The 27,506-nt window shown below is 43.9% G+C and overlaps 1 protein-coding gene across 41 annotated transcripts in view; it reads left to right on the top strand.

The window, feature by feature from the left end:
- Window positions 1–27,506, top strand: part of OBSCN (obscurin, cytoskeletal calmodulin and titin-interacting RhoGEF) — a 239,778-nt gene that overhangs the window by 86,787 nt on the left and 125,485 nt on the right. For 38 of the 41 annotated variants that reach the window (XM_086407940.1, XM_086407931.1, XM_086407930.1 and 35 more), the window contains 4 exons: window positions 1,968–2,243; window positions 7,369–7,644; window positions 11,343–11,618; window positions 22,442–22,717. In XM_086407940.1, coding sequence (XP_086264066.1) covers window positions 1,968–2,243; window positions 7,369–7,644; window positions 11,343–11,618; window positions 22,442–22,717 — 1,104 coding nt within the window. The remainder of the gene's footprint in view (window positions 1–1,967; window positions 2,244–7,368; window positions 7,645–11,342; window positions 11,619–22,441; window positions 22,718–27,506) is intronic. The other 3 variants (XM_086407941.1, XM_086407929.1, XM_086407949.1) reach the window with 2 other exon arrangements.

The following is a 27,506-nucleotide window of genomic DNA, read 5'->3' as shown; positions in this document are numbered from 1 at the left end:
GGTGCCAACCTCTGACATTCTGTGATCATGCCAGGGCAGGCTGGTTTGTGGGTGTGTGTGTTCCTCAGATCCCACCACGCAACTTTGTTAAATGTGGTGTTTGGAGCATGTTAGTGAGTATTCTCAGGTAAAACCATTTAAAAATAGTGAAATGTGGCTAAATCTTAGTAATCTCTATGAAAATCAGATACAGGAAGATAAAGAAAATCAGAGATATGGCATGTGAATCAGCAGGCCTACTGATGAAAATCTTCTCAGCCCGGTAGTTCTCTGGTACACTGTACAAAATATCTGGAAACTGCTATTCCGCTGGACATGGTTTCAAAAAACTAAAGGTGGATTTGCTGATAATAGGATGATCAACTCGGACCATCCTAAAGATAAACTATTAGAATGCATATGATTCTTGCATAGGATTAGTGTGTAAAAAATTAACACGGAAAAACACATTTCTATGTCTAAGTCTTGGCAAGGTGTGCTTGGAAAATGAAATTTGTGTGAAAGAGTTAGACTAGGTCAGTTGTATCATGTCTCTAACTCCAGGTCTGATCAATGTTGCCAAGAGACTGTGCGTGGGGAATTATTCTGGATTCTTGAGAGACAGTTAAAGGTTGCAAGAGATGGATAGAAATCCCACGGGAAAAAAATCAAAAGATGTTTATTAACAATCAAAATGGAAGAAAATTTGTTTTTTGAGTGGTGTGATGGAAGAATGACAGGCAGATTGCAAAGGCAAGATACAGCCAGGACGTCATTTTCATGAAGAAGAGCATGGTAGGAGCATTTACTGTTACCCAATGTCAAAAATTATTACAAGGCTACAGTTTTCAAGATAAGGGGATCCCAGTGCTGGGGTGGTTACCACATCCAAAGAACAGAATAGTGAACTCAGAAACGGTTCTTGCAGAAGTGGAATCTTGCATCACCCATTCCTGCCGACCCTCCGCATCTTCTGTTTGTTTCTGTGTTGTCTATTGAGAACTAGGGGAAGGATGTTGTCCTCAAAAAACGGTGGGTGGACCACTGCACCATACAGAAAAATTAACTCGTACTCGCAGTTCACACCGCACTCATAAGTCAGCTTGAGGTGGGTTAGACACCTCAGTGTCAAAGATAAAACCCCAAAATCCACAGATGCTAATGTGGTTTCTTCAAGACTTAAGGTAAAAAGATTTCTTAAATAGAATACATATGCTCTATGCTTTAAGCGGGACAAAGTGGCTGTTGTGACACTATTGGAGGAAAAACTATTGCAGACCTGGATCAGAGTGAAAATGTCAGTCACACAGTTGAGAATGTCCTTAAATCCTACCTATGTGTCTTTCTCTGGTATTTAAATTGACAAAGAGTGGCCAGATGTGAATTGAGAGAAGACAGAACCTGTTGGTAAGTGGGCAAGGGATTTGATTGAGTACTGTCATCAATAAGGAAAAAACATTAATGGCAAACCCAGTCCTAAGGGGAAGGTGCTTCGTTTCTTCATTCCTCAGACAATGACAAAGAAAGCCACGGGGAGGTGCGAGCACTCCTGCAGATTGCCACCAGCTGACAATACTGAGAGTAGGCAAGGGCGCCGAGCCTCAGCCATCTCTGTGGACTGCAGGTGAAAAGTTCCTGCATAGTAGTATGGAGAAGACGGGGGCACCATCTGGGAATGTTGGGGAACAGTTGCCTTGAGACCTTGCAGATGTCACGAGCAGGGGACACATCTGTTCCAGTGACCGCCCACCCCAAGGTGTACTCCCAAGGACCCATGCGAGAATGTATAAATTGTGTCCTTGTTGCTGAGAAAGGCAGGGGAACCTCTGCAGGGCACAGGGCTGGTGCAGAGCCTGAGAAGTCTCCAGCTCCACCATCCCCTTTCCTGATGCCCCCCCACCACCTCCCCATCCAGGTTGTCTTTGCGCAGGGCTGCCGTCCTGACTGAGATGGGGTCTCTGATCCTGTGTATCCCCCTCTGTCCCCAGAGCCCTCGGTGGTGTTCGCCAAGGAGCAGCCGGCACGCAGTGAAGTGCAGGCCATGGCGGGGGCGAGTGCCACGCTGAACTGCGAGGTGGCCCAGGCCCAGACGGAGGTGACATGGTACAAGGACGGCAAGAAGCTGAGTTCGAGCTCGAAAGTGCGTGTGGAAGCCAAGGGCTGCACCAGGCAGCTGGTGGTGCAGCAGGCGGGCAAGGCGGATGCCGGGGAGTACAGCTGCGAGGCCGGGGGCCAGAAGGTCTCCTTCCGCCTGGACGTCACAGGTCAGTCCTTGAGGAGGATGCTGAGCTAGGCCACGCAGGCGATCAGAGGCCGGCTATCTGCCTCCCCAAACTTGTGTGCCCTTGCCTGTGTCCTTCATCTCTTCAAGCCTCCCTGTCTTGCATGTCCCATCTTAGTCCCTGCGGGAGGGTGATTGGGGAAGGTGTGCTTGCAGCGAAGAGGGGCCGTTTCTGCCCACATCTTTTCCTGGCAGTAAGGCTCAATCACACTGGCTTAGCACCTGCCCAGAACCTGCTGGTTATTCCCGGTGTTGAGACCCTGGGTCTCTTTGGGGTTGGGGGCTGAGGTAGACCTGGAGATACGTGACTCTCCTCCCATCATAAGTCTCTCCTCAACACCCAGCACATTCCCTCGTATTGCCCCTCATGCCAGTTCTCAGTTGTCAAGAGGTGTTTCAATTTGGTGGATCCCTGATCATGAGAAATATTGGCCACACAATCCTACTTGAAATTCTCTTAGTGGTGAACTTTGGATGATGAAATGTGAGGTTTCTGGGAGGCCTTTTCTTCCTTTTCCTGGATATAGAAGCTCCAGTTGCCTAGAGGTGGCAGGAAATATGCCCATGTTTGTTGTCACATATTCAAAGAGAAGAAAAAAGGCTGGTTGGTAGAGAGTCACCTGTGCTATTTAGGCTGATCTTAGATAAAAGATGCTTTTGCCTCTGTCTTCAAACAGGTTGGATTTTCCCGTCAGTGCTCCTTTTTGTGCTCTGCTGAGGGAGTTAGGAACAGAAAGGAGCACGCTCACTTCTGCCACGTCAGTAGTCTTTCCTAAGGAGGAGTTGCTGTCCTAGCGACCTCTGACTGCAAAGCGCTGCTTATTTCCTTGTAGTTTCCTGATGGTCAGTGAGTGTCTCTGTCTTTCTAAGACAGGGCAGTCTTAGAAATCAGCTTATTCTTCTTCCAGGAAGAGAGTCTCGTGCCAAAGAGGGATGGGCTGCCGTGTCACATTGACTCCTGGGTGCTGACACGTGATTGGCGACTGTGCCGATCTAGAATGATTTGTGGGTGTGAAGAGACACCTCAGATCCCACAGTTCATCTTTATAGAATGTGTTTTTTGGAGCACATTAGAGAGTACTTGAAAGTAAAACTTTTAAAACCTTGTGAAATGTGGCTAAATCATTGTAAGCTCTATGAACACAAGAAGAGAGAAGTCAACGTGCTGTAAGACTTGCCAATCAGTAGGACCAATGATGAAAGTCTTCTCGGCCCTGTAGTTCTCTGGTTGTTTTTGTTTATTGGCAAGTCACGTCTAACTCTTTGGTGACCCTGTGGACTGTAGTCTGCCCCGCTTCTCTGTCCATGGGATTTCCCAGGTAAGAATACTACAGTGGGTTGCCATTTCCTTCTCTAGGGGATCTTCCTGGCCCAGGGATCAAACTTGCATCTCCTGCATTGAAGGCAGATTCTTTATTGCCCAACCACCAGGGAAACCAGTTCTCTGGTACACTGTGCAAAATGTCCTGGAAAACTGTTACTCTGTGCTTGTGGAGGTGATCCTAGAGAGAGAAAAAGGAGATAGACTCTGTAACTTTCTTCATATACAAAACATAGCATCGATACCAAAATGACCTAGAAATGGCAGGGAGAATCAAACTTCAGGCCACTCTACTGCGAATATCAAGGCCAAAATAAAAAATCATAATAATTGTTACCAAAATGAATTAATCAATGTACCAGGAGTAGGGATCCATGGTAAAAGTCATATTCTAGGGTTGCACAATGAGCTTAACGTTGGATATGTTAATAGATAGAAAGTAGAAAGCTGGATATTAAGAAATAGAGTGCAAGGACTTCCCTGGTGGTCCGGAATGCCAATGCCAGGGACAAGGGTTTGATCCTTGTTCTATGAAGATCCCAAATGTGATTATCTCCATGAGTACAGAATCAAATGGTTAATTAAATTCAAACATCATACATCAAGACAAAATATTTGATAACATCAAGCATCTGTCCCTGCCGTAAAATACTTGGGAAACTATCTAAGATATTTTTTCTTTTAACATAGCAAAATTCCTGCGAAAAGAACAACAGTGATAACATCATCCCGCTTAAGGTGTACCTGCAAATCTTTAAGTGAGGGATAACAGACTGGTTCCAAATAGGAAAAGGAGTACGTCAAGGCTGTATATTGTCACCCTACTTATTTAACTTCTATGCAGAGTACATCATGAGAAACGCTGGGCTGGAGGAAGCACAAGCTGGAATCAAGATTGCCGGGAGAAATATCAATAACCTCAGATATGCAGATGACACCACCCTTATGGCAGAAAATGAAGAGGAACTAAAGAGCCTCTTGATGAAAGTGAAAGAGGAGAGTGAAAAAGTTGGCTTAAAGCTCAACATTCAGAAAACTAAAATCATGGCGTCTGGTCCCATCACTTCATGGGAAATAGATGGGGAAACAGTGGAAACAGTGGCTGACTTTATTTTTCTGGGCTCCAAAATCACTGCAGATGGTGACTGCAGCCATAAAATTAAAAGACGCTTGCTCCTTGGAAGGAAAGTTATGACCAATCTAGACAGCATATTGAAAAGCAGAGACATTACTTTGTCAACAAAGGTCTGTCTAGTCAAGGCTATGGTTTTTCCAGTGGTCATGTATGGATGTGAGAGTTGGACTGTGAAGAAAGCTGACTGCTGAAGAATTGATGCTTTTGAACTGTGGTGTTGGAGAAGACTCTTGAGAGTTCCTTGGACTGCAAGGAGATTCAACCGGTCCATCCTAAAGGAGATCAGTCCTGGGTGTTCATTGGAAGGACTGATGCTAAAGCTGAAACTCCAATACTTTGGCCACCTGATGCGAAGAGCTGACTCATTTGAAAAGACTCTGATGCTGGGAAAGGTTGAGGGCAGGAGGAGAAGGGGATGACAGGATGAGATGTTAGATGGCATCACCGACTTGATGGACATGGTTTGGGTGGACTCCAGGAGTTGGTGATGGACAGGGAGGCCTGGCGTGCTGCAGTTCATGGGGTCGCAAAGGGTCAGACATGACTGAGTGACTGAACTGACTGAATACATGGAGGCCACTGCAACCCATGAGTCAAGCAAAGAGGAGAATAAAATCACCAGCAGATGGTTTTGAAAAACTAGAGGTGAAATTTGCTGATGATGTGATTATCAACTCAGAAAATCTGAAGATAAATTATTAGACTGTGAATGATTTTTGAGGAAAAAAAATCAACAAGTAAATCAACAATAATTCCTACATCTAAGTCCTGGTTAGGAATGCTTGAAGAATGAAATTTGTGTTAAGAGTTGGACTAGCACAATTATCATGTTTCTAATTCCAGGTGTGATCAAAGTCACCAAGAGGCTGTGCATGGGCAAATTATATTCAAGATTCTTGAGAGACAGTGGGAGGTTGCATTAGATAGAGCAATCTGAGAAAAAAAGTCAAAGATGTTTATTAACAATCAAAATGGAATTTTCTTTTTGGGGTGGTCTGATAGAAGAATAGTAGTCCGATTTCAAAGGCAAGGTACAGCCAATACACTGTTTTCTTGAAGAAAAGCATGGTGGGGACATTTACTGGGACCTGTGTTAGGCTAAGTCACTTCAGTAGTGTCAGACTCTTTGCAACCTTGTGGACTATAGCTTACCAGGCAGGCTTCTCTGTCCATGGGATTCTCCAGGCAAGAATACTGGAGTGGGTTGCCCTTTCCTCCTCCAGGGGATCTTCCTGACCCAGGGATCAAACCCACATTTCTTATGTCTCCTGCGTTGGCAGGTGGACTTTTTACCACTAATGCCACCTGGGAAGCCCTCTGAAACCACAGAGCTATCTACAAAAGCAGGCTCCTGCTCAGGACACTCTTGGCTGCAGAAGCAGACACACACGCAGGCACACCAGCTCTGCACACGGCTGCAAGGCCACACGTGTGGGCGCGTGATCCCTGTTCCGTGGGGGACCAGCCTGACCGGTACTCATGTACCAGGAATGATCCTAAAGCTGTAGTTTTTGAGACAAGGGGATCCCGGTGCAGTGATAGTTTCCACATCAGGGGAGCCGAATGGTGAGCTCAGAAGCAGTTGCTTGCATAAATGGCTTCCTGCACCACCCATCCCCTGTCCCCCTACACCTTTCCACTGTTACTGTGTTGTCTATTGAGAACTCAAGGAAGTATGTTGTCTAATAAATGGAGTTGGACCACTGAACCATACGGAAAAATTAAATTGTGCTAGCAGTTCACACCACACACAAAAGTCAGCCCAGCGTGGGTTAGAAAACTCAGGGTAAAAGGCACAACCCCAAAAAACCCTCAGACGATAATGTGGTTTCTTTAAAGACAACATAAGGAGAAATTTCTTAAATGGAACACAAATGATCTATGCCTGAAAGGGCTGAAATGGACATTGTGAAACTATTGGAAGGAAAATCTTTGATATATCAAAGAACTGGATCTGAGAGTGAAAATGCCAGTCATGCAGTTGGAAATATCCTTAAATCCTAAGTATGTGTCATTCCCTAGTATATAAATGTATAAAGAGTGGCCAAAGTTGAATTGAAAAAAGAGCCTACTATTTGTAGATGGGCAAAAGATTTGAGTTGTGTCACCATGAAGAAGAAAATAGGAATGGTGAACCCAGTGCTAAGAGGAAAGGTACTCAGCTTCTTTATTGCTCAATGACAAAGAAAGCCATGGAAAGGGGTGGGAGCACTCCTCCCAGATGGCCGCCAGCCGACAGCAGTTAGCAGTCACAAGGGCACTGAGCCTCAGCCATCTCCATGGACTGCAGGTGAAAAGTTCCTGCATAACCACATGGAGAAGACTAGGGCACCGTCTAGCAAGTGTCGGGGACATTGCCTCGTGACCCTGCAGATGCCGTGAGCACGGGAGAAGTCTTTCCCAGTGGCCACCCTGCCACCTGGCCCAGCTCACGTGGACTCAGACGAGAATGCACAAACTGTGTGACTTGTTGCTGAGAAAGGCAGGGGACCTCTGCAGAGCACAGGGCTGGTGCAGAGCCTGAGAAGTCTCCAGCTCCACCATCCTCCTGCCCAGCCCCCTCCCACCTCCCCATCCAGGTCTTCTTTGTCTGGGGCTGCCTTCCTGACTGAGATGGTGTCTCTGACCCCATGTATCCCCCTCTATCCCCAGAGCCCTCGGTGGTGTTTGCCAAGGAGCAGCCGGCACGCAGTGAAGTGCAGGCCGTGGCGGGGGCGAGTGCCACGCTGAGCTGCGAGGTGGCCCAGGCCCAGACGGAGGTGACGTGGTACAAGGACGGGAAGAAGCTGAGTTCCAGCTCGAAAGTGCGTGTGGAGGCCACGGGCCGCGGGCGGCAGCTGGTGGTGCAGCAGGCGGGCAAGGCGGACGCCGGGGAGTACAGCTGCGAGGCCGGGGGCCAGAAGGTCTCCTTCCGCCTGGACATCACAGGTCAGTCCTGGAGGAGGACGCTGAGCTAGGCTGTGTGCAGAGGATGAAGGGATTGGCTTTTGGTCTCAACAGATGTGTGTACTCACCTGTAGCCTTTATTTCTTCGCATCTCCATATCTCATCTTCATATCATCTTGGCCCTAAGGAAGGGTGGATGGGGAGGATGCACCTTCAGTGAAGAAGGCCCATTTTTGTCCGCCTCATTGGAGGCAGTGAGACTCAGTCACACTGTCTTACTACCTGCCCAGAACTTTCCTTGTGTTCTTGGTGTTGGGACCCTGACTCTCCCTGATGCTTGGGGGCTGAGGTAGACCTTGGAATATGTGACTTTCCTCCCATCATCTGTCTTTCCTGAGAGCTAGCACATGCCCTCATCTGGTACCTCATGCAAGTTCTTGGGTGTTTCAATTTGATGGATTCCAGGTTAGGGGAAATACTGGTCACACAATCCTACTTGGAATTCTTGCAGGAGTGAGCTTCGGATGATTGAATTTGAGGTTTCTTGGATGCCACTTCTTCCTTTCTCAGGATATAGAAGCTTTATAGCCTGTACATTGCAAGAAAAAAAAAACCATGTTTTGTTGTCAGATCCTTACAAAGTGGGGCTTCCCTGGTGGCTCAGCAGTGAAGAATCTGCCTGCACTGTAGGAGTCGCAGGAGACACGGGTTTGATCCCTGGGTTGGGAAGATCCCCCAGAGGAGGACATGGCAGCTCACTCCAGTATTCTTGCCTGGAGAATCCCATGGACAGAGAAGCCTGATGCGCTACAGTCCAAAGGGTCACAGAGAGTTAGACACCAGTGAAGTGGCTTAGCATGCACACACGCCTTACAAAGGGAGGGAAGAAAGGATGATTGATAGTCACCTGTGCTATTTAGGGTGATCTTCTTAGATCAAATATGATTTTGCGTTTGTCTTCGAACAAGTTTGTATGTTGCAGGTCAGTATTCCCCTTGGCATTGGTTGATGAATTTAGAAATGGAAAGGAAAAAATCTCTTCTGCCACATCAGTAGGTGTTGCTAATAAGCAGTTACTGTCCTAGCAGCCTCTGACTGGCAAAGCAGCCTTTATTTCCTTGCATTTTCCTCATGGTCATCGAGTGTCTCTTTCTCGTGGCTGAAATGTCAGGCAGTCTAAGGAATCAGGTTATGCTTTTTCTGGGAAGAGAGTCTTCATGCTGAATAGGGGTGGCTACCATGCCACCTTGACTCCTAGGTGCCAGCATGTGAGGGTTTGAGACCATGCCAGTGTAGCAGGATATGTGGGTGTATATATACCCCAGATCCCACCGTGCATCTCTTACATGTGTTTTTTTGGGAGCACATTAGAAAGTATTTTATGGTAAAACCTTTGAAAAATTATGATATATGGCTAAATCCTAGGAGATTATGAGATAATCAGACACATGAAGACAGAGTAAATTTAGTGTGTGACTTGTGAATCAGTAGGACCAATAATGAAAAATCTTCTCGGCCCTGTAGTTTTGTAGTGAGGTATGGAAAATATTTGAAAAATTGTTATTGCATGCTTATGGAGATGGTCCTAGAGAGAGAAGAATGAGATATCCTCCGTAACTCCTTCATGTCCAGAATATACCATCAATACCAAAATCGCACTAGAAAGGCAGGGAGAATGAAATTCCAGAAAATCTACTGCAAGTGTCAAGGTCAAAATCACATATTAAAGGTTAATAGAATTCAGCAGTGTATCCACGGGTAGAGATGAGTGGTGGAAGTCATAGTTCAGGATTGCACGTTGTGTCAACGTTGGCATCGTTGATAGGTAGAAAGCTTGACATGGGATTGAATGCAGAAAGATGTGATCGTCTCCATGAGTACAGAATCAAATAGTTGACTGAACTTGAAGGTCATACATTGGCCCAAAATGTTTGATAAGATTGAGCATCAGTTTGTGCCATAAAATTCTTAGCCAACTATATTAAAGAGTTCTTTTTAATGTTATCACACTCCTGCAAAAACAAGAACAACCCCAACAACAGCATCCCACTTAAGGAGTACAAGGAGATCTTTGACATGAGGAACAGCACTCAGGCCAACTCTAACCTCTGAGTTCAGTAAAGAGGAGAATAAAATCACTGGAAAACTAAAGGTGGAATTTGCTGATGATGGAATGATCAACTCAGACAATCCCGGAGATAAATGGTTAGATTGCATCCGATTCTTGAGTAAGATTAGTGTGTAAAAAAAATTGATATGCAGAAATTATTTCTATGTCTAAGTCCTGGCAAGGAATGCTTGCAAAATGAAATTTGTGTGAAGAGTTAGACTGGCAAAATTGTATCATGTTTCTAATTCCAGAACTGATAAAAGTTACTCGGAGGCTGTGTGGGGGACATTATTCAAGATTCTTGAAATATAGTTAGAGTTTGCAGTATGTGGATAGAAATTTGAGGGAAAAATCAAAGATGTTTATTAACAATCAAAACGAAACCCAATTTCTTTTTTGGGTGGTAGATGGAGGAATAACAGGCAGATCAAAGGCAAGGTACAGGCAATATGTTTTCTTGAAGGAAACACAGTGGGAGCGTTTACTGGGACCTGAAGTCAGGAATTATTGTAAGGCTACAGCTTTTTCAAGATAGTGGGGTCCCAGTGCAGGATAGTTATCACGTCAGAGGAACAGAATAGTGAGCTCAGAAACAGTTCTTGCATAAAAGGGTTCCTGCACCCACCATCCCCACAGATCCTCTTTATCTTCTGTTTGTTATTGTGTTGTCTGTTTGAGAAGTCGAGGAAGGATGTTCTAGTCAAAAATAGTTGCTGAACCAGTGAACCACGTGGAAAACTTAGAATGTCCTAGCAATTCACACCACACACAAAAGTCAACTCATGTTGGGTTAGAAACCTCAGGGTATAAAAGACCTCAGATGAGAAAGTGGTTTCTTTAAAAACTCAAGGTAAGGAAATATTTCTTAAATAGAACGCAAATGCTCTAAACTCACAGGGCAGAGATGGGCCTTGTGAGACTATTGGAAGGAGAGAGTTTGGTTTATCAGAGGCCTGGACCTGAGAGTGAAAATGCAGTCACACAGTTGGGAATATCCTTCAAACCTCCCTGTTTATCATTCTCTAAATGTTTGGAGAGTGGCCAGAGTTGCAAGAAAAGTCTGAGCCTACTGTTGATAAGTGGGCAAAAGATTTGACTAGTGTCACCAGGAAGAAGAAAACAGTAACGGCGAGCCCAGTCCTAAGGGGAAAGGCGCTCGGATTCTTCGTTCCTCAGACAGTGATGAAGAAAGCCGCAGGGAGGTGCGAGCACTCCCCCAGATTGCCATCAGCTGGCGATGCTAAGAGTGGATGAGGGCACCAAGCCTCAGCCATCTCCACAGACCACAGATGAAAACTTCCCTGCTGTTAAACAGTATGGAGAAGACTAGGACACCACTGAGGAAGGATGGGGACATTTGCCTCGAGATCTGGCAGTTGTCATGAGCAGGGGGCAAGTCTGTTCCATTTGTCCTGCGCCATGGACCTGCTTGCAGGGACCTGAGGGAGAATGCATAAATTGTGTCACTTGCTGAGAAAGGCAGGGGACCGCCGCAGAGCACAGGGCTGGTGCAGAGTCTTGAGAAGTCTCCAGCTCTACTGCCCCAAGCCCCTGTCCAGGTCGTCTTTGTGCAGGGCTGCCCTCCTGACTGAGATGGGGTCTCTGACCCTGTGTATCCCTCTGTCCCCAGAGCCCTCGGTGGTGTTCGCCAAGGAGCAGCCGGCACGCAGTGAAGTGCAGGCCGTGGCGGGGGCGAGTGCCACGCTGAGCTGCGAGGTGGCCCAGGCCCAGACGGAGGTGACGTGGTACAAGGACGGCAAGAAGCTGAGTTCGAGCTCAAAAGTGCGTGTGGAGGCCACGGGCCGCGGGCGGCGGCTGGTGGTGCAGCAGGCGGGCAAGGCGGACGCCGGGGAGTACAGCTGCGAGGCCGGGGGCCAGAAGGTCTCCTTCCGCCTGGATGTCACAGGTCAGTCCTGGAGGAGGACGCTGAGCTAGCCTGCGTGCAGGTGATGAGGAGACCCGCTTCCAGCCTTGCCAGACTATGCGTGCCCTTGCCGGTGACCTTCGTCTCTTCATGCCTTCCAGTCTTCCGTGTCCCACCTTGGTACCCATTTTGGCTGGGGGAGCATGCGTGGGGAGGGTGTCCATGGAGAGAAGAGGGGCTTTTTGGTCCATGTGTTTTCAGGCAGTGAGGCTCAGTCACACTGTCTCAGCACCTGCTCACAATCTGCCTGTTGTTCCTGGTGTGGAGACCCCGCCTCTCCTGATGCTTGGGGGCCAAGGTAGGCCTGGGAATAACTGACCTTCCTCCCATCATCTCTTTCCTGAGAGCTACCATAGGCCTTCACCCAGTACCTCTTGCTGGTCTCGGTTGGCCAGAAGTGTTTGAATTTGATGGATCCCAGTTTAGGAGACATATTGACCACACAGTCCTACTTGGAATTCTCTTCGGAATGAAGTTTGGATGGTGAAATTTGAGGCTTCTGGGATGCCCTTCCTTCCTGTTCCTGCTCTGGTTGTCTGTAGGTAGCCAGAATAGGCCCATGTTATGTTTCAGGTCCTTAAGGATGATTGGTAGAGCATCACGTGTACCATTTAGGGTGATCTTAGATTGCAAAGTATGATTTTTGCCTTTGTCTTCAAACAGGTTGGATGTACAGGTTGTATTCCCCTTGGTGTGCTGCTGGTGAATTTAGGAATTGAAAGGAAAAAGTCACTTCTGCCACATCACTAGGCTCTGCTAATGAGGAGTTGCTGTCCTACTAGCCTCTGACTGGCAAAGCAATCTTTATTTCATTGCGTTTTCCTGATGGTGAAAGAGTCTCTGCCTTGTGCCTGGAACACAGGACATTCTAAGAAACCAGATTATTCTTCTTCTGGCAGGAAGTCTTCATGCTGAATGGAGTTGGGCTGCCATCCTACCTTGGCTTCTAGGTGCTGACACCTAACAGGTTTTGACTGTACTAATAACATGGGATGATTTGTGGATGTGTACAGATATCCCAGATCTCAGCATGCATCTTTCTGGAATGTTTTTTGTCTTTGAGAATGTTAGAGTGTATTCTAAGAAATATCATAGGAAAGTTGGGAAATGTGGCTAAATAGTTGTTGTTCAGTCATGTCTGACTCCTTGAGACCCCATGGACTGCAGTACCCCAGGCTTCCCTGTCTTGTACTATCTCCTGGAGTTTGCTCCAATTGATGGCCATTGAGTCATCCACCCATCTCATCGTCTGTTGACCCCTTCTCCTCCTGCCCTCAATCTTTCCCAGCATCAGGGTGTTTTCCAGTGAGTCAGTACTTCACGTCGGTTGCCAAAGTATTGGAGCTTCAGTTTCAGCATCAGTCCGTCCAATGAATATTCAGAGTTGAGTTCTTTTAGGATTGACTGGTTTAATCTCCTTGCTACCAAGGGACTCTTAAGAGTCTTCTCCAGCACCACAGTTCAAAAGCATCAATTGTTTGGTGCTCAGCCTTCTTTATGGTACAACTCTCACATCCATACATGACTGCTGGAAAAACCATAGCTGTGACTAGATTGAACTTTGTTGGCAAAGTGATGTCTGCTTTTAAATATGCTGATATGCTGTCTACGTTTGTCATAGCTTTTCTTCCAAGGAGCAAACATCTTTTAAAAAATTTCATGGCTGCAGTCACTGTCTGCAGTGATTTTGGAGCCCAAGAAAGTAAAGTCTGTCACTGTTTCCATTGTTTCCCCATCTATTTGCCATGAACTAATGGGACCGGATGCCATGATCTTAATTTTTTAAATGTTGAGTTTTAACCCAGCTTTTTCACTCTCCTCTTTCACCTTCATCAAGAAGCTCTTGAGTTGCTCTTCACTTTCTGCCTTTAGGGTGTAGTCATCTGCATATCTGAGGGTATTGATATTTCTCCCTGTGATCTTGATTCCAGCTGGAGATTCCTCCAGCCCGGCATTTCACATGATGTACTCTGCATAGAAGTTAAATAAGCAGGGTGACAGTATACAGCCTTGATGTACTCCTTTTCCAATTTGGACCAGTACACTCTTCTTTGTCTTATTCTAACTGTTGCTTCTTGACCTGCCTACAGGTTTCGCAAAAGGCGGGCAAGGTGGTCTGGTGTTCCCATCTTTTTAAGAGTTTTCCACAGTTTGTTGCAATCCACACAGTCAAAGACTTTAGCATAGTCAGTGAAGCAGTAGAACGTTTTTGGAATTCCCTTGGATTTCCTATGATCCAACGGATGTTGGCAGTTTGATCTCTGGTTCCTCTGCCTTTTATAAATCCAGCTTGTACATCTGGAAGTTCTCAGTTCATGTACTGTTGGAGCCTAGCTTGAAGGATTTTGAGCATTACCTTGCTAGCATTTGAAATGAGTGCAAATGTGTGGCAGTTTGAACTTTCTTTGGCATTGCCCTTCTTTGGGATTGGAATGAAAACTGACCTTTCCCAGTCCTGTGGCCTTGGCTGAGTTTTCCAAATTTGCTAGCATATTGAGTGCAGCACTTTCACAGCATCATCTTTTGGGATTTGAAATAGCTCAGCTGGAATTCCATCACCTCTACTAGCTTTATTAGTAGTAATGCTTCTTAAGGCCCACTTGACTTCACACTCCAAGATATCTGGCTCTAGGTGAGTGATCACACTATTGGGTTGTCCAGGTCATTAAGACCTTTTTTTGTACAGTTCTGTGTATTCCTGCCACTTCTTAATATCTTCTGCTTCTGTTAGGTCCATTCCATTTCTGTCCTTTATTGTGCCCATTTTTGCATGAAATGTTCCCTTGATTTCTCTAATTTTCTTGAAGAGATCTCTAGTCTTCCCCATTCTATTGTTTCCTCTTTTTCTTTGCACTGTTCACTTAGGAATGCTTTCTTACCTCTCTTTGCTATTTTCTGGAACTCTGCATTCCAATGGGTATATCCTTTCCTTTTCTCCCTTGCCTTTTGCTTCTAAACTACATGAAAATGGAAAAAAGAATATAGAAGTTAAAGATTGTATAATTGTCATCAGTAGGAGCAATAATGAAAAGTCTTCTCAGGGCTTGTAGTTCTCTGGTACATTATGCAAAATACCCAGAAACAGATATTGCAAGCTCCTGGAAATAGTCCTAGAGAGAGAAGAATGAGATACATTGCATAACTCTCTTCACATACAGAACATAACATCAGTACCAGAATCGCACTAGAAATTTAGGGAGGATGAAATTCCAGACCAATCTTCTCTGAGTATCAAGGCCAAAATCATAAATTAAATGTTAGCAAAATGAGTTCACCAGTGTATCTATTGTTAGAGATTAGTGATGAAAGTCATAGTCCAGAATTGCACATTGTTTTTAAAGTTAGCATGTTAATAGGTAGAAAGCTTAACAGTAAGTGATTGCACATATATAAGCAAGAGAGTGAAGAAGTGTAATCCCCCCATTTGCCCAAAACTAACTAACTGAACACTTACAACAACCCTAATGAGAACCAGACCAACCTCAGTGAACCTTCTGGTTGGACTGAATAAGTGAAAGGCCCCAGTGTGGAATGAAGTGATTCGGGAGCCTCTAACAGGCCAAACTACCCCTTATGACATCTTGAAATTTGTGTTTGTTGTGCCTAGAACTGCACTTCTGAAGACATTATGTGTTTTGGGAAATTTTTTTCTTCCTAAATATCGCTTAAGACCTCTGCTCTGAAAACCGTTGTTGTTTCTTGCAACGTATGATTCAAGACGGTTTTTGGAGGTGAGTTGCTGACTATAAACAAAGCATCTTGTCTTGTGCAAGAAGGATCCTAATGCGGGCTGCATTGTGCATGCCCAGATTTACCCACCACCTTTCTTCTGCTCTATAACCTGCTGTCAGATTATTGGGTAGTGATGGCTTGTTGAACATGTTCAAGCTCTGGCTATACGCCTTTCATCGGCTTTTACAACCCCATGTCCTGCTGGATTTCTTTCTACCTACCTGAATATTTTTTCTTGGCATCATTTGCTGGCTTAAGGCCCTCCTTCATTCTCATTCCACACCCTGTCCTTAGTAGATCAGGAACCTAGGAGTTTTAACTTCTTCCCACATCCAACTAAGTGCTAACTTCTGGCAGTTCTACCTTAGCTTTAAACATCTGTTTATTTTGCTGTCTACCTGAAGTGTCCTATACCAGGGCCCCACCATCTTCCCTGGGAGGCATAACAACATACTATCTGGATTCCTTATTCTGCTTTGTACCCAGCATCCTTCCAAACACCCCGTACATCAGACAGGATGAACATCTGAAAGTACAACATGGATAATGTCAAACACCCCATTTCTCTGGCTGGTCCCACTCTAACAGATGACAATCTTTTCAGTTATCCTTACAGTAGTTAGGACTGCCAGTGTCTGCCACATTCCACTCTTGCTAATCTCACCACCCTTATCTTCTCCCACTTGCCCTCTTTTTCTCCAACTTCAGTCACTGTGGCTTTTTTTCAGTTGCCCCCCAGAAACCAGCTCTCCTCTTCCCTTGCACAGACTGTGTTCTCTGCCAGCAGTGGTCTCCCCCACCACCCTCTTTTCTCTTCAACTGGTGCTTCATAACATAGCTCGCATCTCATCTCCTCATGAAAAACTTTTTGACCCTCAGGCTAAGGTGGGCCCCTTGTAATATGCCTCTTTCCCAGGAGACTTGTCACAAATTATAATTGAATATTAATTGAATTAACCCTTGAAGAGCTGTCTGTCCCTCTTAAATGTCCAGCTGAACATCTCCCATTCCCTTCCTTTGTATTCCCAGCATCTAATAGTACCTTGTACGAAACAGAGCCTTAATATCTATTTGTCGAATGTGTTAATACAAGACATGATTAATTAACAATTAATAAAGGAGGTGTGAATGGCTATTACAGTGGTCAAGAGTCCTGGACAAAGAGAGCTCTAGGAACAGAAGTATTCAAGGAGAGATAATGAACCTACAGTTTGAGGGGCTCAGGACTCAAATGTGTGTTGGTAAACGTATGTACCCAAGCTTGGTAGACAGGCAGGAAGCAGGTCTCCCAATCCTCTCCCACCCCTACCTGCTGAGTCAAAGTAGAGGGAACAACATAACGTGAGTGAGAACAGGGGCTCAACTCCTCCCTGCTAGCCAGCAGCATGGGAGGAGGTCCATCATGGACAGGAAGACCACGTTGGGAACAAGACAAAGCACTGAAGCGCCCAATACACTTGAAAGAAGGAATTGAAAATACTTGAAAGAGAAAGCTAGACGTGGCTGGGGATAGACTTAATTTTATTTTTCTTCTGTTAGAATCAGTCTTTGTCAAAAGGAAAATGTTTTTCATGAAGAGGACAAGGAGAAGCAGAACTACTCTGCAATACTCTTTTTCTAATAAGTTCAAAGTAAGCTAGAAACTTACTTATTAAGTCTAATTAGAAGATCAGTTGGAGTTTATCTCAAGCTCATTTTTAGAATACTGTTTTACCTTCAGTGCTTTTGTTTTATTTATATTAACAATTTTAGTCTATATTAACTAGGCCAGCAACTCGATTGCTAAAACCCTTGGTTTATCAGTATGGCGCACGAGCCCCAGATGAACAATTATGACAAATTCCTGTTTATTGGCACTGGTTTTTTGTGGTAGTTTTATATTTTAATTAGTTAATTTTAATTGGAGGATACTTACTTTACAGTGTTGAGGTGGTTTTGCCATGCATCGACATGAATCAGCCACGGGTGCACATGTGTCCCCCATCCTGAGCCCCCTCCCCCCTCCCTCCCCACCCCATCCCTCTGGGTTGTCCCAGAGCATCAGCTTTGGGTGCCCTGCTTCAGGCGTCAAACTTGCACTGGTCATCTATTTTATATATAGTAATACACGTGTTTCAGTGCTGTTCTCTCAAATCACCCCACGCTCACCTTCTCCCACAGAGTCCGAAAGTCTGTCCTTTACATCTGTGTCTCTTTTGCTGCCTTGCATATAGGGTCATCGTTACCATCTTTATAAATTCCATATATATGCCTTAATATACTGTAATGGTATTTCTCTTTCTGATTGACTTCACTCTGTATAATGGGCTCCAGTTTCGTCCACCTCATTAGAATTGACTGAAATGCATTCCTTGTTATAGCTGAGTAATATTCCATTGTGTGTATGGATCACAGCTTCCTTACAGCTTCCATCCGTCTGCCAGTGGACACCTAGGTTGCTTCCATGTCCTGGCTGTTGTAAACAGTGCAGATAAATGTACTTTTATTACTTTTTGGAATATTAAAAAAGACAAACTGCAAAAAGATGTCATCATTTCCAAGAGTACAGTATCAAATGGTTGAGTAAATTTGAATATCATACATTAAGACAAAAAGTTTGATAACATCAGTTCCTGCCATAAAGTTCTTGGCAAACAGTATAAAAGTGTTCTTTTTAAAAAATATTATAAAATGTCTGCAATAGCGTCAACAACAGCAACATCCCACCTAAGGTGAACCTGGAAATCTTGACCTGAGGGACAGCACACTTAGGCCACCCTGAGCACTGAGTCAGGTAGAGAGGAGAATAAAATCACTGGCAAACAATTTTAGAAAAACAAAAAACAAACCTCGAGGTAGAATTTACTAATGATAGGATGATCAACTCAGACAATCTCAAAGATAAATTATTAGAATGTGTAGATTCTTGAGTAGGATTAGTGTGTAAAAAAAATTATACAGAAAGCATTTCTTTGCCTATGTCTTGGCAAAGAATACTTGGAAAATGAAATTTTATGTTAGAGTTCAGTTCAGTTCAGTCACTCAGTCATGTCCAACTCTTTGTGACCCATGGCAGCACGCCAGGCCTCCCTGTCCATCATCAACTCCTGGAGTTCACTCAAACTCATGTCCATCGAGTCGGTGATGCCATCCAACCATCTCATCCTCTGTCGTCCCCTTCTCCTCTTGCCCCCAGTCCCTCCCAACATCAGAGTCTTTTCCAATGAGTCAACTCTTTGCATGAGGTGGCCAAAGTACTGGAGTTTCAGCTTTAGCATCATTCCTTTCAAAGAACACCCAGGACTGATCTCCTTCAGAATGGACTGGTTGGATTTCCTTGCAGTCCAAGGGACTCTCGAGAGTCTTCTCCAACACCACAGTTCAAAAGCATCAATTCTTCGGTGCTCAGCTTTCTTCACAGTCCAACTCTCACATCCATACATGACTACTGGAAAAACCATAGCCTTGATAAGACAGACCTTTGTTGGCAAAGTAATGTCTCTGCTTTTGAATATGCTATCTACGTTGGTCATAACTTTCCTTCCAAGGAGTAAGTGTCTTTTAATTTCATGGCTGCAATCACCATCTACAGTGATTTTGGAGCTCCCCCCAAAAAAGTCTGACATTGTTTCCACTGTTTCCCCATCTATTTGCCATGAAGTGATGGGACCAGATGCCATAATCTTCGTTTTCTGAATGTTGAGCTTTAAGCCAAGTTTTTCACTCTCATCTTTCACTTTCATCAAGAGGCTTTTTAGTTCCTCTTCACTTTCTGCCATAGGGTGGTGTTATCTGCATATCTGAGGTTATTGGTATTTCTCCCGGCAATCTTGATTCTAGCTTGTTCTTCTTCCAGCCCAGCGTTTCTCATGATATACTCTGCATAGAAGTTAAATAAGCAGGGTGACAATATACAGGCTTGACGTACTCCTTTTCCTATTTGGAACCAGTCTGTTGTTCCAGTTCCAATTCTAACTATTGCTTCCTGACCTGCATACAGATTTCTCAAGAGGCAGGTCAGGTGGTCTGGTATTCCCATCTTTTTAAGAATGTTCCACAGTTTGTTGTGATCCACACAGTCAAAAGGCTTTGGCATAGTCAATAAAGCAGTAGATGTTTTTCTGGAACTCTCTTGGTTTTTTGATGATCTAGTGGATGTTGAGAATTTGATCTCTGGTTCCTCTCTCTTTTCTAAATCCAGCTTGGACATCTGGAAGTTCACGGTTCACATACTGCTGAAGCCTGGCTTGGAGAATTTTGAGCATCACTTTACTAGCATGTGAGATGAGTGCAATTGTGTGGTAGTTTGAGCATTCTTTGGCATTGCCTTTCTTTGGGATTGGAATGAAAACTGACCTTTTCCAGTCCTGTGGCCACTGCTGAGTTTCCCAAATTTGCTGGCATATTGAGTGCAGCACTTTCACAGCGTCATCTTTCAGGATTTGAAATAGCTCAACTGGAATTCCATCACCTCCACTAGCTTTGTTCATAGTGATGCTTCCTAAGGCCCACTTGACTTCACATTTCAGGATGTCTGGTTCTAGGTGAATGATCACACCATCGTGATTATCTTGGTCATGAAGATCTTTTTTGTACAGTTCTTCTGTGTATTCTTGCCACCTCTTCTTAAACTCTTCTGCTTCTGTTAGGTCCCTACCACTTCTGTCCTTTATTGAGCCCATCTTTGCATGAAATGTTCCCTTGGTATCTCTAATTTTCTTGAAGAGATCTCTAGTCTTTCCCATTCTGTTGTTTTCCTCTCTTTCTTTGCATTGATCACTGAAGAAGACTTTCTTATCTCTTCTTGCTATTCTTTGGAACTCTGCATTCAGATGTTTATATCTTTCCTTTTCTCCTTTGCTTTTCGCTTCTCTTCTTTTCACAGCTATTTGTAAGTCCTCCCCAGACAGCTATTTTGCTTTTTTGCATTTCTTTTCCATGGGGATGGTCTTGATCCCTGTCTCCTGTACAATGTCATGAACCTCCATCCATAGTTCATCAGGCACTCTATCTATCAGATCTAGTTCCTTAAATCTATTTCTCACTTCCATTGTATAATCATAAGGGATTTGATTTAGGTCATACCTGAATGGTATAGTGGTTTTCCCTACTTTCTTCAATTTAAGTCTGAATTTTGCAATAAGGAGTTTATGATCTGAGCCACAGTCAGCTCCTGGTCTTGTTTTTACTGACTATATAGAGCTTCTCCATCTTTGGCTGCAAAGAGTATAATCATTCTGATTTTGATGTTGACCATCTGGTGATGTCCATGTGTAGAGTCTTCTCCTGTGTTGCTGGAAGAGGGTGTTTGCTATGACCAGTGCGTTCTCTTGGCCTAACTCTATTAGCCTTTGCCCTGCTTCATTCCTTACTCCAAGTCCAAATTTGCTTGTTACTCCAGGTGTTTCTTGACTTCCTATTTTTGCATTCCAGTCCCCTTTAATGAAAAGGACGTCTTTTGGGGGTGTTAGTTATAAAAGGTCTTATAGGTCTTCATAGAGCCATTCAACTTCAGCTGCTTCAGCGTTACTGGTTGGGGCATAGACTTGGATTACTGTGATATTGAATGGTTTGCCTTGGAAACGAACAGAAATCATTTTGTCGTTTAGAGTTAGAGTAGCACAATTATAGTATGTTTCTAATTCCAGGTCTGATAAAAATTGCTAGGTGGCTGTGTGTGGGAAAATTATTCAAGATTCTTGAGAGACAGTAAGAATTTGGAATAGAGAGAAAGGAATCAGAGAGAAAAAAAATCAAAGATTAGCAATCAGAATTGAAACCAAATTTCTGTTTGGGTGGTCTGATGGAAGAATAACAGGCAGATTCCAAAGGCCAGGTGCCATCAATACACTGTTTTCTTGAAGGAAAGCATGGTGGGAGCATTCACTGGGACCTGATGTCACAAAGCTACAATTTTGAAGATAAGAGGATCCCAGTGCAGGGATAGTTACCACATCAGAGGGACAGAAGTGAGCTCAGAAATAGTTCCTTGCATAAATGGATTTTTGCACCACCCATTTACCCACCCTCACCTTCCACTTGATACTGTGGTGTCTATTGGAGAAGTTGAGGAAAGTGCTGTCTTCATAAATGGTACTTGGACTGTTTGACCATTCTGAAAACTTAAATTGTACCAGCAGTTCACACCACACACAAAAGTCAACTCAGGATGGGTTAGAACCTCAGTGTAAATGGTAAAACCCAAAATTCCCTTGGATGATAACATGATTTCTTTAAAGACTTAAGTAAGGAAACATTTCTTAAGTACAAACACAAATGCTCCAAACTCAAGGGGCTTTGAAATGGACATTTGACACTATTGGAAGGAAAAAGTTTGATTTAACAGAGGACTCAATCAGAGAGTGAAAATACAAGTCACATAGTTGGGAACATCCTTAAAACCTATCTATGTGTCATTCTCTGGTATTTAAATGGATAAAGAGTGGCCAGGGGTGAATCGTGAGAACAGAGAGCCTACTATTAGTAGGTGGAGAAAAGATTGGAATGGTTTCACTAGAAAAAAGAAAACAGTAATGGGGAACCCAGTTCTAAGGGGGAAGCTACTTCTTCATTCCTCAGATGATGACAAAGAAAGCCACAGGGAGGTGGAAATACTCCTCCCAGATTGCTACCAGTTGACAATAGTGAGAGTAAGCAAGGGCACCGAGCCTCAGCCATCTCCATGGACTTCAGGTGAAAAGTTCCCTGCATAAGCCTGGGAAGCCTGGAGAAGACTGGGGCATCATGTAGGAAGGTTGGGGGACACTTGCTTTGTTATCCTGAAGATGTCATAAACAGGGAGATGTCTTCTCCAGTGACCTCCAAAGGTCTTCTCCAAAGGTACAATGACCCTTCCCGTGTGGGACCAGCTCAAACAGGTGGACCTGTGGGAAAATGCATAGACTGTGTCACTTGTTCCTGAGAATGTCTGAAGGACCTCTGTAGGGCACAGGACTGGTGCAGAGCCTGGAAAAGTCTCCAGCTTCACTACCTGCATCTGGACCCTCCCAGCTCCCCATCCAGGTCTTCTTTGCCCGTAGCTGCCCTCCTGACTGAGATGGTGTCTCTGACCATGTGTATCCCTCTGTCCGCAGAGCCCTCGGTGGTGTTCGCCAAGGAGCAGCCGGCACACAGTGAAGTGCAGGCCGTGGCGGGGGCGAGTGCCACACTGAGCTGCGAGGTGGCCCAGGCCCAGACAGAGGTGACGTGGTACAAGGACGGCAAGAAGCTGAGTTCCAGCTCGAAAGTGCGTGTGGAGGCCACGGGCCGCGGGCGGCGGCTGGTGGTGCAGCAGGCAGGCAAGGCGGACGCCGGGGAGTACAGCTGCGAGGCCGGGGGCCAGAAGGTCTCCTTCCGCCTGGACGTCACAGGTCAGTCCTGGAGGAGGACGCTGAGCTAGCCTGTTTGCATGTGATAAGGGGACTGGCTTTCAGATATGAGTGCCTTGAACCTTCATCTCTTAAGCCTCCCTGCCTTCTGCATCCCATCTGGAGGCCCATTTTGAGCTGGAAGAGGATGGATGGGGAGAGTGCATATAGAAAGAAGAGGGGTTGTTTCTGTCCCCTGTTGCCAGGCAGTGGGGCCCAGTCACACTGTCTTAGCACCTGCCCAGAGCCTTCCTCTTTTTCCTGATGTCAGGACCCTGGCTCTCCCTGATGCCTGGGGGCTGAGGTAGGCCTGGGGATGTGTGATTTTCCTCCCGCCATGCGTTCTTCTGGAGAGCCAGCACACATCCTCATCAGGCACTTTATGCGAGTTCTCAGTGGGTCAGCTGTTTCAGTTTGATGTATCCCTGACAGTCTTCTTTCACATTCTCTCAGGAGCAAAGTTTGAATGCTCAAACTTGAGGTTTCTGGGAGGTCTTCCCTCTGTTTTCCTAGATACAGGAGGTCAGTGGGAGAATGTTGCTTGCTACTGAGATGGGCAGAGGGAGCTCTGCAGCACAGAGGGCTGGTAGAATGCCTGTAGAAGTTCCCGGCCTTGTGTTCATTGTCAGTGTTGAGCCAAGAAAGCATGGGTGAGTGAGTGTATTCTGGAGGGAGAAAGGCAGTTCTTTTATACCATCCGTGTAATAACGCTCAGTCACATTTTCCCAACAAGTGTTCAGACTCAATTGGTGGTCCTGGGTGTCTATTACTCGGGCTCTACCTGATCTACAGGGCTGAGATAGACAAGATATCTTTCCCCTGGGGTTTTCCTGGCAGATTCTTACCCAGAACACTTGAGAGTTCCTGTTAGCAAGAGATAGCTGAATTCACTAAACCAGAATAAGAGAAAATTTTGGCCACACAGTAATGCGTGGAATTATTTTATGGCAGAATTTTGGCTTATAAATCTTTAGATATTCTGGGTTAGCAATTTTCACATGGATAAGTAAACTCCCTGAACACAGATGTAGCAAAATCTAGTCCATGTTTTGTTGTAATGTGTGCACAAAATTTATGAAAATAGAGAAGATTGCAAATTGATCAGTTCCTAGAAAACTATGTCAAAACTCACAAAATGGAAAACAAGCAAGTTGTAAAGACCCCAGAATTTTAAATAAATGGAACCATAATAAACAATCTTCTCACAGCAGAATGTCTAAACCTACTTGCTCTGTTGTTAAATTGTACTGAGTATTCTGGTAAGAAATTATCCCATGTTCACAGAGATTCTTCTGTAGTATTGAAAAATGGAGTGCATTCTCTAATTTATCTTACATAGAGAACATATCATTGATACCAAAATCTGACAAGGTAACTATGAAGAAGTAACACTGTTTAATCTGTTGATGATATTAAGGCTAATATCTTCCACAAAATAATAGTAAACTGAATTCAGCAGTTTATTAAGAGGAAAATACAGTACAGCAACAGCTATATTCCAGGAGTGCGAGGTTGGTTTAAAACAAGAATCAGTAGAAAATTTGATGGAAAGCTTAATGCCAATAAAATAAAAGAAAAATGATATGATTTCCCCAATAAATGGAGAATAAAAATACTCAGTAAAATATAGCTACATATATCCAAGAGAAATACTTGATAAAATTGAGCATTAATTCCTGCCATAAAATTCTTACCAAAGTATAAGGATTCTTCTTTTATTTAATAATTGGCAGTATAGAGAAAAACTGGCTATCCTCGTCCATAAAGTGAAACCTTGAAGGCACTGCCTTTGCAGTAGGGAACAAGATAAGAAAGCCAGTTGTCACCACTTTGATGCTGCATTTACAACACACTAAGGAGGGAAATAAAAGATTAAAAGTTAGAAAAATAAAAATGAAACATGCAGATGATATGATTAGCAATTTAGAAAATCTAGAAACGTTGATTACTATACTTAGTAAGAGAATTGGTAAACATCACTGCATACAAAAACAATTTACAGAAAACAATTCTGTATCTATATATCAGAGACAAACAACTGGAAAATGAAATTTAAAAGAATGGCAATAAAAGGTCTTGAGGACTTTGTGAAAGTATTAATATTAAGCATTGCATAGAGGCAGGAAACAGATATAAATAAATGTATACCAATCTATGGAACTCAGAGACATTCACTTCCCATTAAATGCCAAATCACAGTTCTTTGGGGTATTAGAATATTGACAACTTGATTGCAACGGCCAAAGAGAACCAAGTGAGTTTTAACAAAATGAGGATATTTGCTCCAACCTAATCATGACTTAAAAAAAAAAAAGTTACAGCAATTTAGACAAGTGGGTCTCAATGCAGATAAATAGCCCAAAGGAATGGGATGGTGAACTCACACTGAAGTGTAGAGAAGGGAGGATCTTATCATCACTGATCGTAAGGCCCATAACCATACGGAAAAATAAAATAACATTGGAATCTACCTCCTACCACACAAAGAACCAACTCCAGGCAGGTTAGAGACCTCTGTGTGAAAGGTAAAACAAGCTTTTATCTGATAATAAAGATTATTTAATGACCGCGGGATAATGAAAGATTTTTAAACAGATCATATATGCAGAAACCACCAAGGACAAACTGATATATTTGCCTTAATTAAATAACTTAATCTCACCAGAAACATTATTTTAAAAATGAAAAAGAGCACAAAAATGGGAGGACAGATAAACACAACAACACGTTTTCACTCTCCTCTTTCACTTTCATCAAGAAGCTTTTCTCTTCCTCTTCACTTTCTGCCATAAGGGTGGTGTCATCTGCATATCTGAGGTTATTGATATTTCTCCCGGCAATCTTGATTCCAGCTTGTGCTTCTTCCAGTCCAGCGTTTCTCATGATGTACTCTGCATATAAGTTAAATAAGCAGGGTGACAATATACAGCCTTGATGTACTCCTTTTCCTATTTGGAAGCAATCTGTTGTTCCATATCCAGTTCTAACTGTTGCTTCCTGACCTGCATATAGGTTTCTCAAGAGGCAAGTCAGGTGGTCTGGTATTCACATCTCTTTCAGAATTTTCCACAGTTTGTTGTGATCCACACATTCAAAGGCTTTGGCATAGTCAATAAAGCAGAAATAGATGTTTTTCTGGAACTCTCTTGCCTTTTTGATGATCCAGCAGATGTTGGCAATTTGATCTCTGGTTCCTCTGCCTTTTCTAACACCAGCTTGAACATCTGGAAGTTCACGGTTCACATATTGCTGAAGCCTGGCTTGGAGAATTTTGAGCATTACTTTAGTAGCGTGTGAGATGAGTGCAATTGTGCAGTAGTTTGAGCATTCTTTGGCATTGCCTTTCTTTGGGATTGGAATGAAAACTGACCTTTTCCAGTCCTGTGGCCACTGCTGAGTTTTCCAAATTTGCTGGCATATTGAGTGCCGTACTTTTACAGCATCATCTTTCAGGATTTGAAATAGCTCAACTGGAATTCCATCACCTCTACTAGCTTTGTTCATAGTGATGCTTTCTAAGGCCCACTTAACTTCACATTGCAGGATGTCTGGCTCTAGGTGAGTAATCACACCATCATGATTATCCGGGTCATGAAGATCTTTTTTGTACAGTTCTTCTGTGTATTCTTGCCACCTCTTCTTAAGCTCTTTTGCTTCTGTTAGGTCCATACCATTTCTGTCCTTTATTGAGCCTATCTGCAGGAAATGTTTCTTTGGTATCTCTAATTTTCTTGAAGAGTTCTCTAGTCTTTCCCATTCTATTGTCTTCCTCTTATTTCTTTGCACTGATCACTGAGGTAGGTTTTCTTAACTCTCCTTGCTGTTCTTTGGAACAGCATTCAAATGGGTATATCTTTCCTTTTCTCCTTTGCTCTTCGCTTCTCTTCTTTTCACAGCTATTTGTGAAGACTCCTCAGACAGCCATTTTGCTTTTTTGCATTTCTTTTTCTTGGGGATGGTCTTGATCCCTGTCTCCTGTACAATGTCATGAACCTCCATCCATAGTTCATCAGGCAGTCTGTCTATCAGATCTAGTTCCTTATATCTATTTCTCACTTCCACTGTATAATCTTAAGGGATTTGACTTAGGTCATACCTGAATGGTCTAGTGGTTTTCCCTACTTTCTTTAGTTTAAGTCTGAATTTTGCAATAAGGAGTTCATAACCTGAGCCACAGTCAGGTCCTGGTCTTGTTTTTGCTGACTGTATAGAGCTAATTCATCTTTGGCTGCAAACAATATAATCAATCTGATTTTGGTGTTGACCATCTGGTGATGTCCATGTGTAGTCTTCTCTTAAAGAGGAGAGCCAAAAAGTTGGCTTAAAGCTCAACATTCAGAAAACTAAGATCATGGCATCTGGTCCCATCACTTCATGGCAAATAGATGGGGAAACAGTGGAAATAGTGGCTGACTTTATTTTGAGGGGCTCCAAAATCACTGCAGATGCTGACTGTAGCCATGAAATTAAAAGACGCTTACTCCTTGGAAGAAAAGTTATGACCAACCTAGACAGCATATTAAAAAGCAGAGACATTACTTTGCCAACAAAGGTCTGTCTAGTCAGAGCTATGGTTTTTCCAGTACTCATGCATGGATGTGAGAATTGGACTATAAAGAAAGCTGAGCACCAAAGAATTGATGCTTTTGAACTGTGGTGTTGGAGAAGACTCTTAAGAGTCCCATGGACTGCAAGGAGATCCAACCAGTCCATCCTAAAGGAAATCAGTCCTGAGTGTTCATTGGAAGGACTGATATTGAAGCTGAAACTCCAATACTTTGGCCACCTGATG

Source organism: Bos grunniens, chromosome 7, assembly GCF_055505025.1.
Source record: "Bos grunniens cultivar Pamir isolate PY7600 chromosome 7, Bosgru_T2T1.0, whole genome shotgun sequence".
NCBI classification, from domain to species: Eukaryota; Metazoa; Chordata; class Mammalia; order Artiodactyla; family Bovidae; genus Bos; species Bos grunniens.
This window is presented reverse-complemented; position numbering and strand designations above follow the sequence as displayed.